The sequence below is a fragment of the Periophthalmus magnuspinnatus genome, chromosome 7 (genome assembly GCF_009829125.3).
Source record: "Periophthalmus magnuspinnatus isolate fPerMag1 chromosome 7, fPerMag1.2.pri, whole genome shotgun sequence".
In the NCBI taxonomy this organism is placed as follows: Eukaryota; Metazoa; Chordata; class Actinopteri; order Gobiiformes; family Gobiidae; genus Periophthalmus; species Periophthalmus magnuspinnatus.
In genome coordinates, this window is record NC_047132.1 from 17,831,970 (window position 1) to 17,852,722 (window position 20,753).

General features: G+C 39.3%; 1 protein-coding gene across 2 annotated transcripts in view; it reads right to left on the bottom strand.

Moving 5' to 3' along the window:
• Positions 1-19,357, bottom strand: part of fgd1 (FYVE, RhoGEF and PH domain containing 1) — a 30,129-nt gene extending 10,772 nt beyond the window's left edge. The window contains exons 1-12 of one of the 2 annotated variants that reach the window (XM_033969984.2): positions 18,992-19,357; positions 5,835-6,110; positions 5,531-5,717; positions 4,453-5,113; positions 3,688-3,777; positions 3,135-3,283; positions 2,611-2,767; positions 2,115-2,253; positions 1,663-1,721; positions 985-1,131; positions 451-543; positions 192-271 (exon numbers count right to left, since the gene is read on the bottom strand). In XM_033969984.2, the coding sequence (XP_033825875.1) occupies positions 192-271; positions 451-543; positions 985-1,131; positions 1,663-1,721; positions 2,115-2,253; positions 2,611-2,767; positions 3,135-3,283; positions 3,688-3,777; positions 4,453-5,113; positions 5,531-5,717; positions 5,835-6,110; positions 18,992-19,088 (2,135 nt within the window). In that variant the 5' untranslated portion in view covers positions 19,089-19,357. Of the gene's footprint in view, positions 1-191; positions 272-450; positions 544-984; positions 1,132-1,662; positions 1,722-2,114; positions 2,254-2,610; positions 2,768-3,134; positions 3,284-3,687; positions 3,778-4,452; positions 5,114-5,530; positions 5,718-5,834; positions 6,111-14,807; positions 14,889-18,991 lie in introns of those variants that run through there. The other variant, XM_033969985.2, reaches the window with a different exon arrangement.
• Between the last annotated feature and the right edge of the window lie 1,396 nt (positions 19,358-20,753).

A 20,753-nucleotide genomic window follows, 5' to 3' on the forward strand; every position in this document is an offset into this window, starting at 1 on the left:
TGATAATATCTAGATTTTAAGATAGCATTTGAGAAAGTCTAGACAACAAGTGCCTTTACAACCATATATGAAACACTTTTCTTCAGTTCATTTTCTTTGTACATTAGTTCTATTTGAAGTTGATACTTTAAGGTATATTGGTTATAAGCAAGTAATATATTTTGTAGATAATAACACTGTGATTTTTGTACCTGGCCTGTAGTTCCAAAGACCTCTGCTTCCCTGATATGAGAAACGTCCGAGGAACAGCAATACTACTGGCTTCCTTCAACTGGGAACAGTGAGGAGAATGAAGGTTATTGACAAATCAAGAAAAATTATCACTTTATTCTCAAGTCATAGCGTGCCTTCATGCCTTGGTTTGGTTATGACCCCAGTTTAGCTCTGATGTAGACTTGGTTTGGTCAAGTTTTAGTTTGTCACCATGCTTGTAGAATAAACTTATCTCACCTCCATCCCGTCCACGTCGATCCTAGCTCGGACTCCATATTTCTGACCAATTAGCCGCAGTTTTGGGACACAGTACAGCAGCCTGTCATTAAACTAAAGAGATAAACACAATAAAACAAATTTATAATCTGCTTATTAATAAATTATCCATTAAAACACACAAACATGCAGATATTGGTTTTCCATGCTTCTTTGGGGCATTATATTGACTTAAATTAATTTCCCTGGAGACTGATCCTAACCTTAACCATAGTTAATACTTGCCTAACCTTAACCTTAATCTATTTTAATCTTAATCTCTAAATCATGGTTTTGATAAATAAATAAATAAATAAATAAATAAATGAAGCAAAAGCAGGTCAATATTATGCGACTGATTTTAGTCCCCACAATGTTATAAATACTTACCCACACTATTGCAATAAATTGTGTCACAAACTCACTTGTACAATTTCATATGCAAAACTGCCAATCCATTTTGAGAAATAATATATAATTTTTGAAACAATGTATAGGTCAGAATGAAATCTTTACCAGTATGAGGTAACGGTCTTGTGTGGTCCCATTCTTGTTAGACAGTTTCAGCATGTGTCCCTCTTTGATCAGTTCATTTGTTGGATTGACAATGTCCTCTTCTCCTCCCAGTAACTCATACACTTTTAGTAACTTCCTCATACGCTCCTGAAATAAGGTTGAAAGTTGAAGTAAGGTTGAAAGTTGAAGTAATCAACATGTTGGTAGTAGAACAGTACAGTAGAAATACATTTCATAATTATGTGCAACATTTAAAGTTTTTTTTCCCCTTTCAAAAGATATAAAAAAGGACTACTGCCATAGCGTTTAACAATTTAAAACAAAACAGTATATCATTCTGCAACCCATGGATAGTATTAGTAGTAGTCGGTGTAGTCATTGCATCTCTCCAGTATAAGTACAAGTTTAAGGTATTAGTAGTAGTACTGTAGTATTGCCCATATTTTTACAGTAGTACCATAATTCCAGTCTGCTTCTTCTTAATCTGTACTATATTTTCCAACTTTGGGTTGTAAACTATGTCGACTGGTGGCTGGTGCACTGGAGGCCTGGCTTTAATTAGACCATGTTAATTACAGAGGAAAGTGAATGCCTCGCTGTGAAAGGGGTGGGGTTTATTTACACAGTGGGCAGGGCTTAAACACACTGATAATAAACAAAGGAAAGTGTAGGCTGTACCATTTTCTTGATGGCAGCGTTGGAGTGTTCTGCTGCAGTGGCAATCAGCTCCAGAGATTCTGCAGAAAGTGAGATCAGTACATTACATCAGTGGGAATGACGAGTGGTTAAAGTGCATCTGAGGTGTTTACGTTTTTCTAATTATGATGTAGTTTGGTGGGATATTACATGTGGGAAATATTAATAACAGTTTTACACCAGACAAATGGAAGTTTGTGAAGCATCATTAGCCTACAGAAAGCACTGAATGACTAAGCTGACATGATACAGAAATGAAAAGTTGAATTTTGGAGTCTAGTCTTTTTATATAAGGTAAGGTTTAGTACTTTGATAGATAACTTGTAATGAAAATCATACTCGGGGCATAGTATGATATAAAACTATTCATCTGACCCTCTCCTTTGCATACTCTTCAGCAAAGACATGTCCAAAGTATGTGCCCTATGCCTTACTCTGAGCATCGCTGTAGTCGGGGGCATCTTGGGGCAGTCTGTGCAGATAATCTTTGAGCAGAAGTTCATATCGAGGGATCCTCTGAACAGGCTCCAACATGTGGTGCTGTAGTGTCAGGTTTCCACAGCGCTCCTCCCTCTACAATAAAAAACACAGGCTACAATAGTAAAAGACAAACAGAAATCCCACATTTTAAACAAAACTAGATGGAAGCTAACCTCATAGCATAACCGCCTAAAAGTAATTTTCAAGGTTTTCAGCACAATTAAAGAAGGTTTTTTTCTTTAATGCATCAATAACATTAATACATACATTTATTCTTTTCAATAAACCTAATTTGTAAGTATATTGTATCAAGATATCCTCAAGGGGCATTACTTTAACTTCAGCAGGAACAGGTTAAGTAAAATATCTATTCAGAAGCTTTTACGATGAAATTACAGGTTTTAATATATTTCTCACTTAAATATATATCAATGAAGTATATGTACCCACCTGTATATCTTGTATAATGGCCTTGAACGCGGCCGACCGTTCCATCCAGATGTTGACTAGCTCCATGGCTCGGTCAAAGTTCTTCACATATTCTCCGTACATCTTTAAGAATGGGGCCAGTTTCTGCAGGATGTCTCCAATCCGAGGATTTAGGTCCCTATCAAGAGAAAAACACCGGGTTACATTGACTGATTGCGACCTAGAGGGGGTGCCACTGTGAAGCAATCAGTGCTTTGTTAGATATATATTGAACTTTACTTGTTCCATTTTCCCTGTACAATATTACATCTTATCTGATCAGGTACATAAACAAAATGTTTTATGTCTTGTATGTAATATAGGACTGATATTACATACAAGATAGAATGAACTGAATTTGAATCATGACTACATTAACTACTTCAACCAATTACAAAAGATATGTAAAATAACAATTAAATCTATATTTTTCTGCTATGAACATTCCTTCTGCCCCTCAAAAACTAGACAGAAGATAATAATAGCATCGTGTTACGTCCACTGACCACTCCTCCATGCGTTTCTGTAGTGCAGGCAGAAGGAACTGTTGGTGGAAGCAGTAGATGGAGCAGATGTTGGAGAAGATCCCCTGGACCACGTCACAGGGGAACGAGGAGCGGGCCCTGGACTCCTCCATAAGACGGGCACAAAACACCTAAAGCGAGAAAGACAGAGTGCATTATTCGCATTGCGTTTATAGTTTTAGTGGTAATGTATAGTAGTCAGTAATAGCAGTTGTGGTATTAGTAATAGTGACAGTAGTACTGCTTCACAAGTCATTGTGGTAAGCTGCCCTGGAAAAACTAGAGATCAGATCTGATGAGATTGGGTCCAGGCACTGACAAGGAGGCCTGACCACAGTAGTAGCCCTAGAGTAGCATTACTAGTGAAATCAGTTGTAGCGGAAGTAGTAGTTTCAGTAGTAGTAGTAGTAGTAGTAGTAGTAGTTGCTGTAGCAGTAAGTAGTAGTAGCAGTAGTAGTAGTTGTAGTAACAGTAAGTAGTAGTAGTAGTAGCAGTAGTAGTAGTAGTAGTAGTTGTAATAGTAGTAGCATTGTACCTGGTCTAGGAGGTAGAGTTTGGAGACATAGGCGATCTCGGTGTGCAGCAGTTCATTGGCGATATTGAATACTCTCTGATGAACTGACAACTGCACAAGAAAACAAAAGGGAGAGAAGTTAATAAAACACAGCGCATACTTCTATTTTGGCTATAGGAAAAAACATCACTGCACTGCTATTGCCTATGAGGAATTATGGCTGTCACGTCATGTAATAAGAAAAAAAAAACATGCTTTTGTGACATTCAAATATGGGGTAACATTGCCATTTTTGGTGGAAAATCGTACAAAAATATAAAAGGATTTGTTCTATCTCTCTACAGTTTATTTGAATGTGGGAGGCTGGAGGTGTTCTAAGTATTAGCTCTCATTATAATCAGACAGACAGGGACAGATAGAGGAGGCCCTGCAGGAGACCTGGGACAGCTGGAGGCAGTAAGGCTCTATAGAGAGAAGCACAAATTCCCTCGTTAAAATTAAATAAAACCAAACTTTACAAAGGTAGTGTATCTGCCGGATGTGCTGAAAAGTGGCAACTTATAACTTAGCTATCAGACTTAACTGTATTTATAATAGCAGTTAAGGAAGTAAAAAGTTGGTAGACAAATATTTTTTGTGCATATTGAAAGTCTAAGAGTATCAATTACTTCATTTTTAGAATAGCCATCACTTTTGAGGCAGTAGTGTAGAACTAACTAACCCTAAGGAACCAGTGTACAGTAATAATTGTACTTGTAAAGAAGGTAATAGTAATGGTACTCTCACCTCGACTGAATCCTGTCTGTCAGCCTTTGTCGCTGGCAGCACCAGTGTAAGCTCCGCTTCTTCCTCCAGATCACTATCTCCCTCCTCGGATAAATCACGCCTTCTCCTGACCACACCCCCTTCTTCTCTGATGTGGGCGGGGCTGCATGAATAAGCCACCCCTCCTTCGTCCACGCCAGCAAAACAGAGTTCCTCGCTGTGAGATGGGGAGCTGATGCTGTCAATGCCGCTATCCCGATTGGCCAATTTGCCATCCGTCTGTGAGGATGGCAGGGACAAGCGCTCATTCAGCAGCTCTGATTGGCCGATAACCTGCTGAGGAGGGTCCCTCAGCTCCACAATGTCCTCAAGGTGTTTTTCTGAGGCACTGTACCCAGATTCTAAAGACAAGCGTTTGTTGACATCTGCACATGCCCCCAAGTCCTCATCATCATCATCATTTTTGGCACTTTGCTCACGTTTGATTGGTTGACTATCTTCTACTGTTTCAATTTCAGGCAGTTTGTTGTTCAGTTCTAAAAGTGGCACTGGAGATGATGGAGGAGAGGGAGAGGAGCAGGTGGAGGAGGAAGAGGAACATGGGTGACATGTGATGTCACTGATGGGAAGGCGGGGACACAGGGCTCCACCGGTGATGTCCGGTACCATAATAAGCTGCTCACTGCGGGAACAAAATAGGGTTAAATATACGTTACAAAAGTTACATTTTATAATAACTACACCTTAATTTGCTATAATAAAACAAAGATAGGCTTAATTTATAATGAGCAAATACTTTTGCAGTTTAGTTTATTTAATATGATTCAGGTTTAGAAGCAGTTTATTTAGGGGGTTAAGAGTTAGGCTGAGGATATTAATTAACTAGTTACTAGACCTAAATCATTCTTAATAAATAATTGCTACTATGAATGAAGTCTTCCATCATGCTTTATTAAGGCTAATGTGTTATCATTACATATAAGGTAAATTAATGTCTAAATAATGCAAAATTTCATTTAATTTAAAATGAAATACGTTTTGTATTTCACACATTTTACAAACATTTGGCTTGGAGGTTACTATAAAAATTAGCACACACCGTTCAAACTTCTCAATGAGTGACAGTACAGAGGTGGGAGAGGCTGTGGCATCTCGAGGGAGGGGCCTGAGGCTGCGGGGGTCAGAGGGGAGGGGCCTGCAGGGTGCTGGTGGGAGGGGCTTCTCTGGAGCTCGGGGACGGAGCCTGGGAGTCGACACCTGCTGGAGGTGAGGCGGCTTTGGAGGAACTATAGAAGAGGAAGAGAGATTATATTAAACTAGGATCAACCAGGAGTGTACAAGGTCTGAATCAGGACTGACTCATTTTTAGAATAAAAAAAGACTGTAAAGAAAAAAATTTTTACTCTGTGGTTTAGGCCCCAGCGGCAGTCGCTTCCTGGTTGAGGGAGTTAGAGCATCCCCTGGCAGCTCCGGCGGCCCTGTGTCGTTCACTAACAAACCCCCCTCCACGGGCCCTATCCCTTGGTCCACATACCCCGCCCCTTCATCCAGAGAGGGGGGTCCAGAGCAGGATGCCGCAGTGTCCGAGGCATCCAGAGGTCCCTGAAGTCCACACGGGGAGCAGGAAGAGGGGTCGAGCGGGCCTGGCTTAAGCGCACTGGGACTGGAGGAGGATGGACCTGAAACATACATTAAACATTTTTATAATTATCAAATAAGGAAGGTGGAAATGATTGTGAAGAGAGAGCAGTTAGTTCTCTGCACTGAACCATCTTTTTAATACCTGCAGGACCAAGTCATGATCAAATATGCATTTAAATCAGTGTCACTAGACACTTGCTCGGACAAAGCTCTTGGAACTCACTAAGAAATATTTGGCCACGAGCACAGCTTTAGAACAACATTTTTTGGGAGAAAAGTGAAACAGGGTGGACCACCCAGTCAATCAACTCTCATTTCAAACTGTCATATATAGTGTCTCATGGCTCAAGTTTGCAATTAAAAAAATGTGGACTGTGACTTTTCTGGTGGAGGGTCAGCCACCTGCTTGTATCCATGGAGATTCCTGGAATCCACAGTATGGCATTATACTTGTCCATCTCCATAGAAAAGCACGCAGGATGCCACTAAAACAAGTAATAGATCACATCTGTGGACCCCCTTCAAATGAAGAATGCATTTTTTGCAAGGTATGTTATTGAGTCAGTGAAAGATTAAGTGTTATACTTTGGAACACTCCATATATTAATCCTGTTTAAATTGTGAATCTTGATCCTAATATTGGTCATTTTTGTCATTCAAAGACAAAATATTTTCAGAGTTGGAACCTCCCAGTGACAAAATGCATCCTGTTCACAACCCCCTCCTCTTCCCTTTGTGTCTAATTGTGATTGGTTACAGAAGTTTACCCTGAAGTCGCCATCATTAAACTTTGACCCCTGCACTCTCCAATTTACTCACAATCCCCTGCAGCAGGTAGAGAGCCCGTGTATTCCACAGATGTGTGCAGATGTGAGGTCAGTCATGCGTGAACCATATGGGAACATTCAGAAACTGGTTTAAATCAGCTGATCCACTCAGCAGCTGAGGGAGTCAACAAGAGCTACTACAAGTACTACTAGCCTACTACTAAAAATACAACTACAACAACTACTACTACAGTTAATAAGATTCAATTATCTTTTTTTGGCATGGTTACTTTTTTGCATTTTACAACAGGTTTTCCACATTGTGAAAAATAAACTATTAAGTTCTGTTATGTTTGGCAAATTGAGAATTAGTTGGTGGTAGATATTGTTTTATGACTAAGACAAAAGAGATCCTGTATGCAAGAGTACACAATACTATCACTACTACTAATACAAATACTATAAAGCCATAACTTATGTGGTCATTTTAAATTGTAGTATTTTAATAAGAATACAATGTGAAACAGCCTTTTGTTCCAAACGAATGTCTATTGCACTTGAAATCACTACAGTTGTTTTGTTTGAGTGCCAATAGATTTCTAATTATTCCATTTTGTGCCGAGTCATGCTTTAGACCAACTCAGATCCATTGATTTTTCATGACTCAGCAAATATCGAACCAGGATTCTCCAGTTTATTGATTCACAGGGACCTAAATGTAAATAAAGTCTGGGAAAGTCAAGATCCAATATTCAAAGCCTAGACTGTCTTAAGAAGGTCATTGTAGTCCTGGTTTAGCCCTGGTTTAGTCCTGGTTTTGTCCTGGTTTAGTCCTGGTTTAGTCCTGGTTTAGTCCTGGTTTAGCCCTGGTTTAGTCCCCATTTTGTAGTCCTACATAGTCAATTTTATTCCTAATTTGTTGATTATAAATCAATAACATTTTTTTCCTTGAGATAAAAGGCACCTGTGGTGACTGTGGAACTCTGACATTTCACCTCTGACCTTGGTAATGTAATGGCAGCTTTTGGAACATTCGTGGTTTTGTATGAACTCGTCACAGTCCATAGCTCTACACGAAACAGACCACACTCAGAACAACAGAATTTTATAGTCTAGTTGGAACAGAGGCTAAAGAAGTTTGGATTTATTTGACAAGTGATGGATCATTGGTTTCAGTTACAACTGTAAGAAGCAATTATTTAGTGAATGAGAGCTCCATAGAAGAGAAGTGAATCTTAGCAAAATTGTATTTGCTCTATATACCGACTAAGATTAAAACAAAAACTTTAAATCCATTTACTTTCCATGCCTTTCAGTTCCTTAGATAGACTAGACACTACCCAAAATGTATACTCAAGTAAGAGTCATGTTACTTTATAATATTACTCAAGTAGAAGTAAAACTTAGTGACACAAACAAATGCTCAAGTAGGAGTGAAAAAGAATTTGGAGAAACTTTGAGTACTGAGTAAGATACAAAATCAAATATCTGAAGGTAAATTGTAAGAACTGCAAATATTTGTATCCTTTAATGTTGTTCACATAAAGTGTTTGTCACTGTGAAATTACTTCAAACTAAATATTACTCAAGTAGAAATAATTTAAAAATACAATGTCTTCAAAATATTACTCAAGTATAAGCAATTACATACCTACCCCTGGTCACCAATGACTAACACCGCTCATTAACTAGCAGTGTCCTGCTACTATCTCAAACTGTTCTGAACTCCCTTCACAAACAGACATTTTTATTAATAACCTCCTTTTTGGAAACTACCCAGAATCCTCAGCTGGACCCCGGGATGTCTGACCCAGTTTGACTTTAGCTGGAATTCATCAGTCAAAAACATTACACCATCCTCATTCCAGTTAGTCCTGGTTAAGTCCTGGTTTAGTCTACGCACTTGTATAGTCCAGTCATAGCTCCTCATGGTCTGTGTTTGCGCATTATATAAATAACGTTTTGTTTTTGAGGAAGTGGTCAGGGCAGATGGAGGTCATGGGAAAACACTGCAGTTTAATGAGGACCAGACGCAGCATTCAGGGGAAGCTCAGGAAGTGTGGAAAAATCTGAAGATTCACAACTCGTATAACACAATCAGTAGCAATAGCAGTGTTAGTATAATAGCAGAAGTAGTAGTTGAAGTCATGGTTGCATGGTTGTTGTGGTAGTTGTGATAGTAGTGCTAATAGTAGTAGCAGTACTAGTGATTAGTGATAGTAAATGTAATAATACCAGTTGTAACTGCAGCAGTAACAGCAGCATCAGTATTTATCAACACCAGAAGTAGTAGTATTAGTAGTAGTATTAGCAGCAGTAGTATTAGTAGCAGTAGTGTAGTAGTAGCAGTAGTCTAGTAGTAGTAGTAGTAGTAGCCGTAGTAGTAGCAGTAGTCTAGTAGTAGTAGTAGTAGTAGTAGTAGTAGTAGTAGTAGTAGTAGTAGTAGTAGTAGTAGTAGCAGTAGCAGCAGTAGGAGTAGGAGAGATAATACCAGTATAAATATATTTAGATGATGACCCTTGGGTATGTGGTATTGGTCCTGCCTGCTTTCCCAAAATTATAGACTGCTGCATTGGAATTAGGCCAATATACTTCAGGAAATAAAAGTCATCTATCCCAATAGAGTTAATAGTGAGTACAATGTCTTTAATATTGTTAAGAGTCTAGTATTTCCTGTGAATAATATGTTTGAATGAGTCTAATGTGAGTCAGGAGTCAGTTCACCAAATACAAGAGACATCCTGTGGTGCAGACAAAATACATTGACCATAGCTAGTATTTTTATTTTGAATAGTTACTTTCAACTTTTAGATACTCATTATTGAGGCTTGTTTATTTGTGTGTTTTTTAACACTATTTCACTTTATTTGACATACTTGGAACACATTTTACTGCTTTTTGGGATATTGTGTCAGCTGCATACAGTAGTTTATATCATAGAAACACCACCGAAAATGATGGCAAAGTGCATGTAATTACAAAAGTTCAATTTTTTTAACAAAAAAAATATTTTATACTTTTCTTAAGAGTAATAAGTGACATATTTGGAGTACTTTTACCATCACCTACTAACACACTGCAGGATTATGCTAGTCAAACAGCCTAAATTCATGAATATTTTAAATGTCCTCGAAGTAAATCCAGATCCTTGAAAACACGCAGATCTGAAATGGAGCCCCGTCTCTAACGTCTGAGAAAAGAGGATTATGGGTAAAATATGAGGGGAAAATCCTGCCTGTCACAGAGAGAGAAGAGGAGCTACCATCCAACATAACATAAACAACATTTAACCATATAATGTTGTGGCATTTTCATTCAATATGTGAGATAAAAAACATAAAGAACATACAATTAGCTGCATGAAGTAGGTAGCAGCACCACTTATTATAGTGATGGCACTAGGCTGAGATAAATATCGTTGTGATACTATATTGGAGTCATAATATGAGTTTGAGATGTGTAACAGCTTCAAATTTAATGGTAAAATATAAATAAAAATGCTGCTTATGATTCAGTCAGAATTCAGATTCTAATGTAATGTGTCTATTAACAATAGAATAACAATTTTGCCAGTCTGTGAGACGCAATTAATAAAGCTTTTCTTACATTTATAAACACAAAATCAATTCATTTATTTAGTTCACAGACAAAATGTCTTTTCAGCTGTTCGGCTAAGGTTTTTGGGGAAACTGCTTGTATAGCACAAACCTAAGCTATTCCTTAAAATGCATGATAAATAGAATCAAGCAGGTGAGGAGAAAATCTAAAATCAAAAGAATAGATCTGAAAATGGGCAACAGACATACATTTGATAAAACTATGATTAAATGACATTTCCCCTAACCTCTTATATCTCTGTTTGGCCTAGTGGTAGCTATTGCATGCACCCATCTCCAAAAGCCACTGCTGCTGCTGCTGCTGCTCTGTGCGCGTTCACGTGAAGGAAGGGGGTGTGTCCGCGTCGAAAGGGATCTGGCTGCAGACCTCCACCCAGACGACCCAGCCCGCAGACCTCCACCAGGAGATCCATGTCCACAGGTCCCTAAAAGTAAACTAACTGCGACCATGCCAAGAGACCGCAAAGTCCATTGTTTCATGGCCTCCCTTTTCAACGTAATGCTATTAAAGTTAAAACATTTTAACATTAAAAACAAGCCCAAACCCTTTTCCTAACCTTAACCGTTAGCCAAATTCGTGCCTACTCTTATTTATACTGTCAGAGCTACGGCAACACATCAACGGACAAACTACTTTTTTTTTTTTTTTTTTTTAATCAATAATGATAAAGGAATACAACATTCGGTCAGAAAAGTCAGAACAGAGTATTATGAAGGAATGCAGAAAATAATAATAATTAAAAAAACATACTAGGGGTCGTCCATAAGATTTAGATCGTCTATTACATTTTTAAATTTTATAGCATTTTTCTTTTCCATAAAACTTACAGATGAGGGGGAAAAAATACATCTATATGCTAGCAGAGTAAAACAGAGACAACTCGAAGCTAGTCAATAACAAACTCAAAATGAAATATATTGGTGAGTAAATGTGTTCAAAGTGCTTCGCTCCTAACAATGTGAAGTTTGTTTTAGTATAAATGAATTAAATCGTGTATAAAGTAAACAAACGGAAAATGATCAGGGGCATGTCGGTGGAGGTGCATCTTGGTGAAGGTCTGCGGGGGAGGGTCCTCTGAGTGGAGCTCTGCAGCCAGACTCTTTTTATCCACGTCTGCACATTCGACCTTTTTTTTTTTTTTTTTCAGCTCTCTTCTGCAACTAACGACAATACAGTATGGCTACAGTACGGGTTCAGTTCACCGCTTTAATGTGTCCGCTTCAATTCCAACAACCTCGCTGCCAATATGTCGAGTGTCGATCGATATACTCACGTGAGCGCGACGAAATCTGGGTCATAATTCTTTCAGTTTAGCAATACAACTGTTCCATTCGCATTACAACGAACGAATAATCAATTTGGCTTAAAGACGTGTGTTTTTATTTGGAAACGTTTGTGTTTTGGTGCGCGTTATTCGTGCGTAAAAGTGGCTGAAGGACGCGCAGATGTTGCCAGCCGCTGTAGCCTACATTCACTGCGGCGAGATGTCGGTCAGTGTGTGCGCGTGAAAGTGTGTGAGAGTATGGTCGGGAGCGCGCAACACGGTGAATCCCAGCCCCCACCGCGTTTACGAGCACCCCCCAGTCCACTCTATCCGCACCAACTGTCTCCACATCCGACCGTGCGAGTCAGATGCGCATGGGGATTATAAAGCGGTAGAGTTACAATAGAAACTAATGGGGAGGAACGAGCTTTATGGCACGTGTTTGGAGCGCGTGCCATTAAGGGCGTGCGTGTGGGGTGGCGTAGAAAATGCTGTATGCAGTGTGCGCGTGAGGGTTGAATTAAAATGAGTGTCTTGTAATTCTGAAAATGGTCCATAGCAGATGAAAAGGTTGGCACTTGTTAAGTAGGCTTCATTGACATTGGACGCTCAAAATATAGGCCTGTAAACCTTGGGTAAACTGACACTCAAGGAGGTCTAGGTCAGTATGGCAAAAGTTTAAATAAATCATGATAAAACTAAAAACTTGAGATTAAAAACGTGCGATCGACTAAATGTCTTTTGCACCACATAAAAATCATAGCAATCCCAACAGCATTACAGTGTTAAAATGCTATTTCAACAAAAGTCCAGTGCACTTTGAAGGGGGTGTGTCAACTGCTGGCACAACTGATGACAAATCATAAGAGGGATAGTATACTTGGCTCTCAAACTTTTCACACGAAGAACAGATTTGGCTTTGAGTACCACCCACTCTAAACCAGGTCTTTACTAGCACCATTTCAGGTCATCATGGCTAAACCAGGTGTGTGAAACGAGAAATGGCCCAAAGGTGGGAAAACTGTGTGTAAAATAAATGGTAAAATACCCTAGAACTGAAGAATTGCTGATGAACCACCAAACTACCAACTTCAAGTCACACCATTGCACACTGCATCCTCATATAATGTATTCTGCCTATCCTGTTTCAACTCACCTTAAGATCTTCTCCCCATTCTGTTTGCATGCTCTCCCTGTGTCCCCTGTCTCTCTGAATGGGTTTTGCTTGTTTCTGAACTTACAAGGTATACAGCGGCCCTAATTTCTTGCTCAGACCCAAATACTTGAGGCAGATTACCCGAGCAGAGAGCAGGTTTCATATATAATTAAGTCTAAATAAAGACAAATAACACTCCTATAAATGCAAGAATTTTTTTAAAAGCCACTGCCCTGCTGTCCATATGATGGAGGGGGGTGCTATTTTCTTTTAAATACTTAGCTTGTATGACATTTGTAACTATAGCCCCTGTCAATACACTTCCAATACACTTTAGCATTTCTAATCCAAATTGTAGTCAACATTTGTCTATACATTTTTGTCATTTACCAGATGAAGTATTGAGAGACAAGCTGCAGACATAAAAATGCTAAATAAATAGGTAAAATAGGTATAATAGAAAACCTGGCACTCAGACATAGTCAAACCAACATTCCCAAACATTGAGCATATACACATAGAGCCCATCCCTCTCATTTTATCTTTACAAATGTTGCTTTTTTTGAATGCTGCAGATGCCAAAATGATGCCCACATAAATGTATTAACTACAAAACTAAAATATTTCTGCTCAAGTTTCACTGATTGAAAAATGTCAGAATGTATGTGATCAAACACAAAGTTGACAGCCTTCTGCGGTTCTTATGGAGGAGGGGGTGTTCACTGTCTGTCACTCTAATATTATGCTGGGTTTGGGTGTGAATTTAACATAAATCAATGCAGTCGACTCATTTCTCAAGTCGACAAGAGTACAAACAAATCCATAGCCAAATAATTCCTTTCCATTGCCATGTCGGTACCTCATGTTCCAAAATGACATTGTTCCTATATCAATGCTTGACAAAATGGTTTCCAGTTAAGAGCATCAAGTCTTTCACAGAATGATATGACAAAAATCATAGTAGTATTTAATAAATGGCCATATTTATATAGCATTCTAATAAGCATGAAGGTTAATGTATACAGCATTATAATAAGCATGAAGATGAATTTGCTTCAGCACACAGAAGAAAATCAAATCCAAGCTAGACTTTAGCCTACTCAATATGTCAGTGGGCTTCAAAGTGAACCTATAGCCAATGTAATCATAAAAAAATAAAAAATAAATCATTAGTGGACAGATGTTTCAGCAATAATAGAACATATGAAAATCAATAGCTCTATACTGGTATGCAACATAGGTTTTGATATTTGGTTAAAAGAACAGACATGGGTAGTCTTCATGAATATGCTCTTCGCAGAGCTAAAGGCTGTAGTGATGTTTGAATTGATGTGTCTGAATAGAAGTAGGTTAAATGCGGGATTATGCGAGTGCACGTGAGCAAGATGCGTATTTAAACCCATGGCATTTTCTAACAACAAGGGAAAATTCCGTGTGTGCAGTGATATTTCAAGTTAAATTTGGGCTCACGTCTCCGCAACACGCTTTGCCTCTGTGTGCAAATATGTGTCAAAGCGCGTGCGTGTGCGCGTGAAGTGGCAGTGCAGAAGTGCGCGTGCATGTAGTGGAAAATGGTAGTGTCTGTGCACAGCTCCGTGTCACATACACGCGTTTAATCTCATGACAACGGCATGACACGTCAAGGTTAGATTAGAGAGAGCTGGAGCTGCAGATGTGGATGCTTTAAGCGGATATAAGGATACCCACATTGCTGTGAGTTTGGAGGAGGTGCCTGCGCGTGACAGTGCGCGTGCCAGGTGGTTTGCCCTTTAAAATAACATGGGGGGTAGCTCAGCGAGACAAAATCCGGGAGATGGAAGGTTTACACACAGTTTAGACAAATGGGATGCAGATGCATTAGGTCCACAGCAAATGTGTGTTAAAGTGTGCGCACGTGTACGTGGTGCAGTCCGCGCGTGCACTCACTCACCCCTGGTCAGGCTGCTTCTGTCCATATACATCGCGCAGCAAAGCACAAATCCGGTCATGAACGAAGGCGTCGGTGCGGGGAGACAGCGGGTCTCCCGGCTCCACAGCAGTGAACACGGTAAAGCAGGTCAACCCGCGCGCACGCACTCGGCCCGGTGTGATGGTCCGGAGTGATTGTCCGGAGTGATGGTCCAGTGGTCCGGGGAGGGGGGGCACGATGGTGGTGGCTCCGGGCGCAGGCAGCAGCGCACCGACGACTGAGCTGAAGCCCGGGGAGTGCGCTCAGTGGCAGGGCTCGGCTGCCGCTGCTGCCGGTGTCTGTGGGTGGAGCCTGTCTCCTCCGCGCGTTTCCATGGCAACGCACTCAGCCATCGATTTTTCCTCTATTTATATTAGAGTAGATACTGCTATTAGGGAGTGTGGGAGATAGGCCTACCTGTTTCAGGGATTTAGTTCTGGTTCAGTCTTGGTCTATATTAATTACAGTAAGTCTGGGTTTAGTTCAGCCCTGACTCATGGAGTGCAGCCCATTTCTGATAGGCTACTCTAAAAGTGAGAACTTAAAATAAATAAATAAACCCTTAGCCGAACACAGGCCTATAGGCAAATATAATTCAAGAAACCAGACAGGCGGATAACAGAGAAGATTTTGCTCTATAGGGCTACACAATGTTTAAGACTTGCGTGTTTTAGTTCTGAATTGAATCAGATTATTCATGATCATGTGGTATTGAGAGCTTTTTTAATCCTGGTTTCCTCGACTTTGTTCTCTCATCCCTCACATAGTACCATATCACACTGTATCAGTAGAAACTATGTGATGGACACAGACAACGTGTGACCCTTTGAACTCTGTGGTCCCTCCCTTGGAGACACGACCCTTCCTAAGGTCAGAGGTGAGAGATTAAATTCATGACACCAATGACATCATCCCTGGACTCTATATTATCCATATTCCTATATTCTATATATCTATATTCCACACAGACTAGAGCAGACTTCAGTGACAAAAATAAGAACAGCTGGACATCCCCATTAGATAAACATGGAATGAGTCTACTTCCTCTGGTCTGGTCCAGAAACTAAAACCAGCCTGTATACTATGGAAAAGAGTAATTATGGAGACTGACATAAGACTGTCATGTACAAAAATAAAGTAATGCTAAAGTTTTGTTGGGTAAAATGTAACTGAGTAACCACCAATAGCTACAGTGGCTTGTGTCGTACCCATTGAAACAACTATAGCCCCTGAAAGACCTGGGACTGAACCATCAATCCCGGGGTAGATGCTGTGTATTGACTCAATTGTCCTTTGCTGAAGTCCATATTCACTCTTACACACTTAGTCAGAGTTTAGTTCTGGCTTAGTCCTGGTTTAGTCGTATGTTACTGTAGACAGTGCTTTGTCTGACCCAGAGTGTGAAGCAGCTGAGTCTATTTTTACGAAAGCTCTTCATTCATATCTCTGGACAGGGCAGAGCAGTGCATTGTGGGAGAACTAACACATACAGTGGGCCTATACTATTTATACAACAATATCATCATTTCCTCTTTTGGGACGCTACTGTCAGCAACATTTTTTAAGACAAAATATTCCAATCGAGTTACTTCAGCAAATTCAACTGATTATGTATTCTGCCCTTGTTACATTGTAGGCCCTAAACTGTACTCAAACCCAACTAATCTAAGGAGCATTTAACTTGGAAATACTTGTAGTAGCTGTAGTTGTTGTACTTTCACTCCAACTACTACTACCAACCAGTATTACCACCATTGCTATATGGTTGAAAATAACTGAGACATTGAACTACTGCAATAGTTTCACAAGGTCTTAATACACATTTTGCATATCATTTCAAAGTGTTATTTTCCATAATATTTTCTAGGATATTCTCGGATCCCTGATGAAATCCTCAACTTGTACAAAATATATTACCATTGCATCAGAACCATAATTAAACGTTAAAAGCCATCTGGCCAAAGTGGTTAGTGAGAGTAATACTGTTGCTAACCAAAACAGAAACAGAAATCTGAAAGTTGATCGAGAATCAGATTGATATTATTAGACATAACTCTTTGTATAATTGCTTGTCTTCGCAGTAGTAGTTGCAGTAATGTTTATTTTGCATTTTGCTTGTGCGCATAAAGTGTATTTGGTTAACAGAGCAGTGAGAGCCAGTGCCACGTTGTGTCTGTGGTATGAACTCTGTATTAAACCACAAGCTCCCGTCTCCATTCTACAGGCAATGTGTGGAGAGAGTTCCAAACCCCGATCTGTTCTGGATATTTGCACCTCGCATGTAGACTATGCACCATGGTAAGGAGGGGGAAGTGTCTGAGGAGAGGTAGGAACTGTTGGTGATAGTCAAGACACTGATGGACAGCTTACGGAGAAGCAAGTACATGCTAATATTTTTGCATTTATTATGACATCTTCAAAATATATGTACTATAAGAAAATCAACAAATATTCATCATGATCATTAGGGACAAGTTCCATGAATCTACTTTACAACAGTTTATATTCGACCTAACATTAACACTTACACAAATATAGAATGTTGTGACGTTATCTTGCCTATAAAATTCTAGGCTGTTCTCAGTCATTCATCCTACATTTTCCCATTTCCCATGTCCTTCTCCATAACTATAGTGTTTTGATTTAGATTAAGTATTTAGATTCATTTATTTGGTTACCTGTACAAAGACCATAAGCAACTCTTGAATGATGATGGAAAATATTGTCTTTCACTTAAAGTCTTAAAGGCCCATATTACAGTGATCTATGTTATAATGCAGTTTCCTCAACACAAACATACTCAGAGTTGTGTTTAACACACAAACACTGCATATTTAGGAACAGAAAACACCCCGTTTCACCATGTGGTAATACAGGAAGTGCTCCACTATGTTTTTAAACTCCATACACCTTCACTAGGATCATTTGGATAATTTCAGCCCTGGAATTTCCAGTCTTTAATAAACAAAAGGTAAAAGGTAGCTGTTAACTTGAAAACTACCACTTCATGACATCACAAGGTGGAGCAGAGCATTTTGAGCTTTGGAGATGTAGGCAGTCTAATAATAAAGGATTATTCAAAGACGTGTGAATGAAACAAAACACAACTCCAGGTATGTTACTGTGAAGGTAGCAACATTATAACATGGCTTAAAGCTCACAATAGTCAATTTTGTGCAATATAGGACCTTTAAGTATTGTATCATGGTTTGAATAGTCACTAATAAATATAATAATAATAATCTACTATTCATACCCCTCAGTTAAATGTTAGCCCCAGTGCAGGTGTGACTGGAGAAATGGCAAACTGATGTGATGTGGCAGCTACTCTACACCAACAGCCTTTCCAACTATACATCATCTTCACATCCACACAGATGACTTGCCCAAGGACACAACAAGAGTCTGCAATGACATTAATGAGAACTGTAAGCCTTGAGGACGATAAAAGAGCTCATCAACAAATGAGCTCCTGTTGGAGTCCCAAACCATGATAGATCTAACCTTTTACTTGATTATTAGCAGCTTGTTCAACCTTCAGATTAGTCATATACATTTACACAAAGTGCTGTATTGTACAAAGTCTCATTAGCTGTTTTCTCCTGAAGATCCTACAGCAGTCTGCACCTCCTCGTTTATCAAACCTGACCTTCACACAATTGCCTCTTTGACCTGAGCCTAGTGTGTTTGTGCATCATAAGACTGTTCTCTGCTCTCAAGCTGAAACTGGTCATGTGACCATCCACTGTGTCATGTGACCTCCTCAAAGTCAGAATTAGATTCAGTATAATGAAGTGAAGTGGTGTGACCTAAAGACTATTAGATGTTACAACAGGATTCCATAAACAAGCTTTAGAACAAGGAGAGAAGTGCAAACAGTACATGCAGGAATGGCAATTGAAAATATTCAGCCAAATAAATAGGAGCTTTGACATCTTGAGGAAATGACCATATTTAAACCTCAGGCACAAACAGCCTTCAGAAATCCAAACATAGCCCTCAGAGTAGAAAGAGAAAGGCTTTTTTTTATGTTGACATTTCTAGTGTTCTCCACATAAAGCCTTGCACAGTTTGAACCTTTTAACTGAACCTTAAGAGATGTGGGACTGTGAGCGTGGTGAAGAGGGAGGACCCACCCTTGGGTATGGTCAGGTGGTAGGACTCACCTGTGGGTGTGGCCAGGTGGTAGGAGAAGCGCATAGTGCTGAAGCGGCAGGAGAAGGACTGAGGAGATGCAGAAGAGCCCGATCTGTTCAGCCTCATTCTACTGAGCTACAAGACTTTAATTCCCATGATGCTTCACTGCTCTGGCCGACACCAATTCGACAGGAAACGCTGATGAGCCATTCTCTGGTTGGTAACCAATGTCCAAAAAAGTTACTAAAAGTTGTCAGAGCATTTTAACTGAAGAAAAAATCCTCCCAAAGTATAGTCGAATAAATCAGAGCTCCAAAAACAAGACTTTTACCTCCAGTTATTCCATTTGAGTTCATAATTTTGCTTTCACATTATTCACAAAGTATCAATTTCCATCCACAGAAAGGAATAAATGTTGAATTAAAAACTTTTTGCAGAGGATTAGGTTTGCTGAATCAACACATCCAGTGAAATCATATCATTTTCTTGACTGTTGCACCACTTGGTATTTTGTATCCTCAGATATTCTCAGGTGTGTCTACATATGGCCCATTCTTACAATAAAAGTATTCTGCCACCGCTTTTCCTGTTCCTGCTCCACAATTAGTAGCAATAGCTGGAATCAAAGGCATGAAGTCTTAAATGAAAACATTTTTTTTTTTTTGAATTTGACTGTGGCTTAGAAGAATGGAGGAATCTGCACATACCAAAGTAGCAAAGGAAAATTACAATAGAGAGCATTGAATAGAGTTAATATTTATGAGTTTCTAAACCCCATGTCCACCCAATTTTGTCTCTTTACAATTTGCATGGACCATCTAAAATGATTAGTGTTTATCTTCAAAATTTCATGTAGATGAAAATAAAAAACTTATGCCTTTCAATCCAAAATTATAGATTTATAATATGCCAAAGTACACCTTTTTGTCCCAAATGTACCGCCTTAAAATCCCAAATGCATATCAGATATTTAATTAGACTCTTCTAATTTCAAAACAAATATTTGTGGTCTTCTGTTAAAATTAATGCCATATCAAGATTTCCCAAACGTTTCCAACCGTTGTCCTCTTCAAAACCTTTGCCAATTTTCAAATCTCTTCTCTAAATCAATTCCACGTTGGTCTCAGAAATAAAAATATCTCAGTTCAAGATCTTCAAAGAGTTGCCAGTTTGTTCGTTCCAATTCAGAGCAACAACCTTCAAAATAAAAGCATGTCCCAGTAATAGTTTTTCCTTTCAAAATCCGAATAAGTCATTCTGTTGAAGTTTTTGTAGAATGTCTTGCCTCTGCCACTCTCACTCTCGTGGCTCTAAATCTTTTGTGCTCAGTGGCTCCTTAACTCCTCCCTCCTTCCCTTCTCTCCTTTCCTCCCTCCTGTCTCCTAACCCTTAACTCCTTAGATCCTCCCTCTGTCTCGGCTCCACGTCTGCTTCTCATTTACGATTCTTTGGTGAAATCTGAACCGAAAAAAGAAAAAAAAGAAAAAACACACTGCTGGTCCACAGAGAAATTCCAGAAATTCGCCCACTCCTCATTCCTCTAAATTTAACCCCAAAACAAACTTCAGTGAAAGACCTGGGATGACTTTAGGGATAAACAGGAAATGAATAATAAAGTTAAAAGGTTACTCCTAGTTTAGTCCCCTTAGTTCTGGTTAAGACTATTTTTGGATCTAGTTTAGTCCTTTGTTTACATCCACTTTAAACGTAGAAATGGGGTTTCTAAAATTATATGATTCCTGACCTTGATAATTTTCTGGGGGAATACTTGGGACCACTTTTATCCAACTT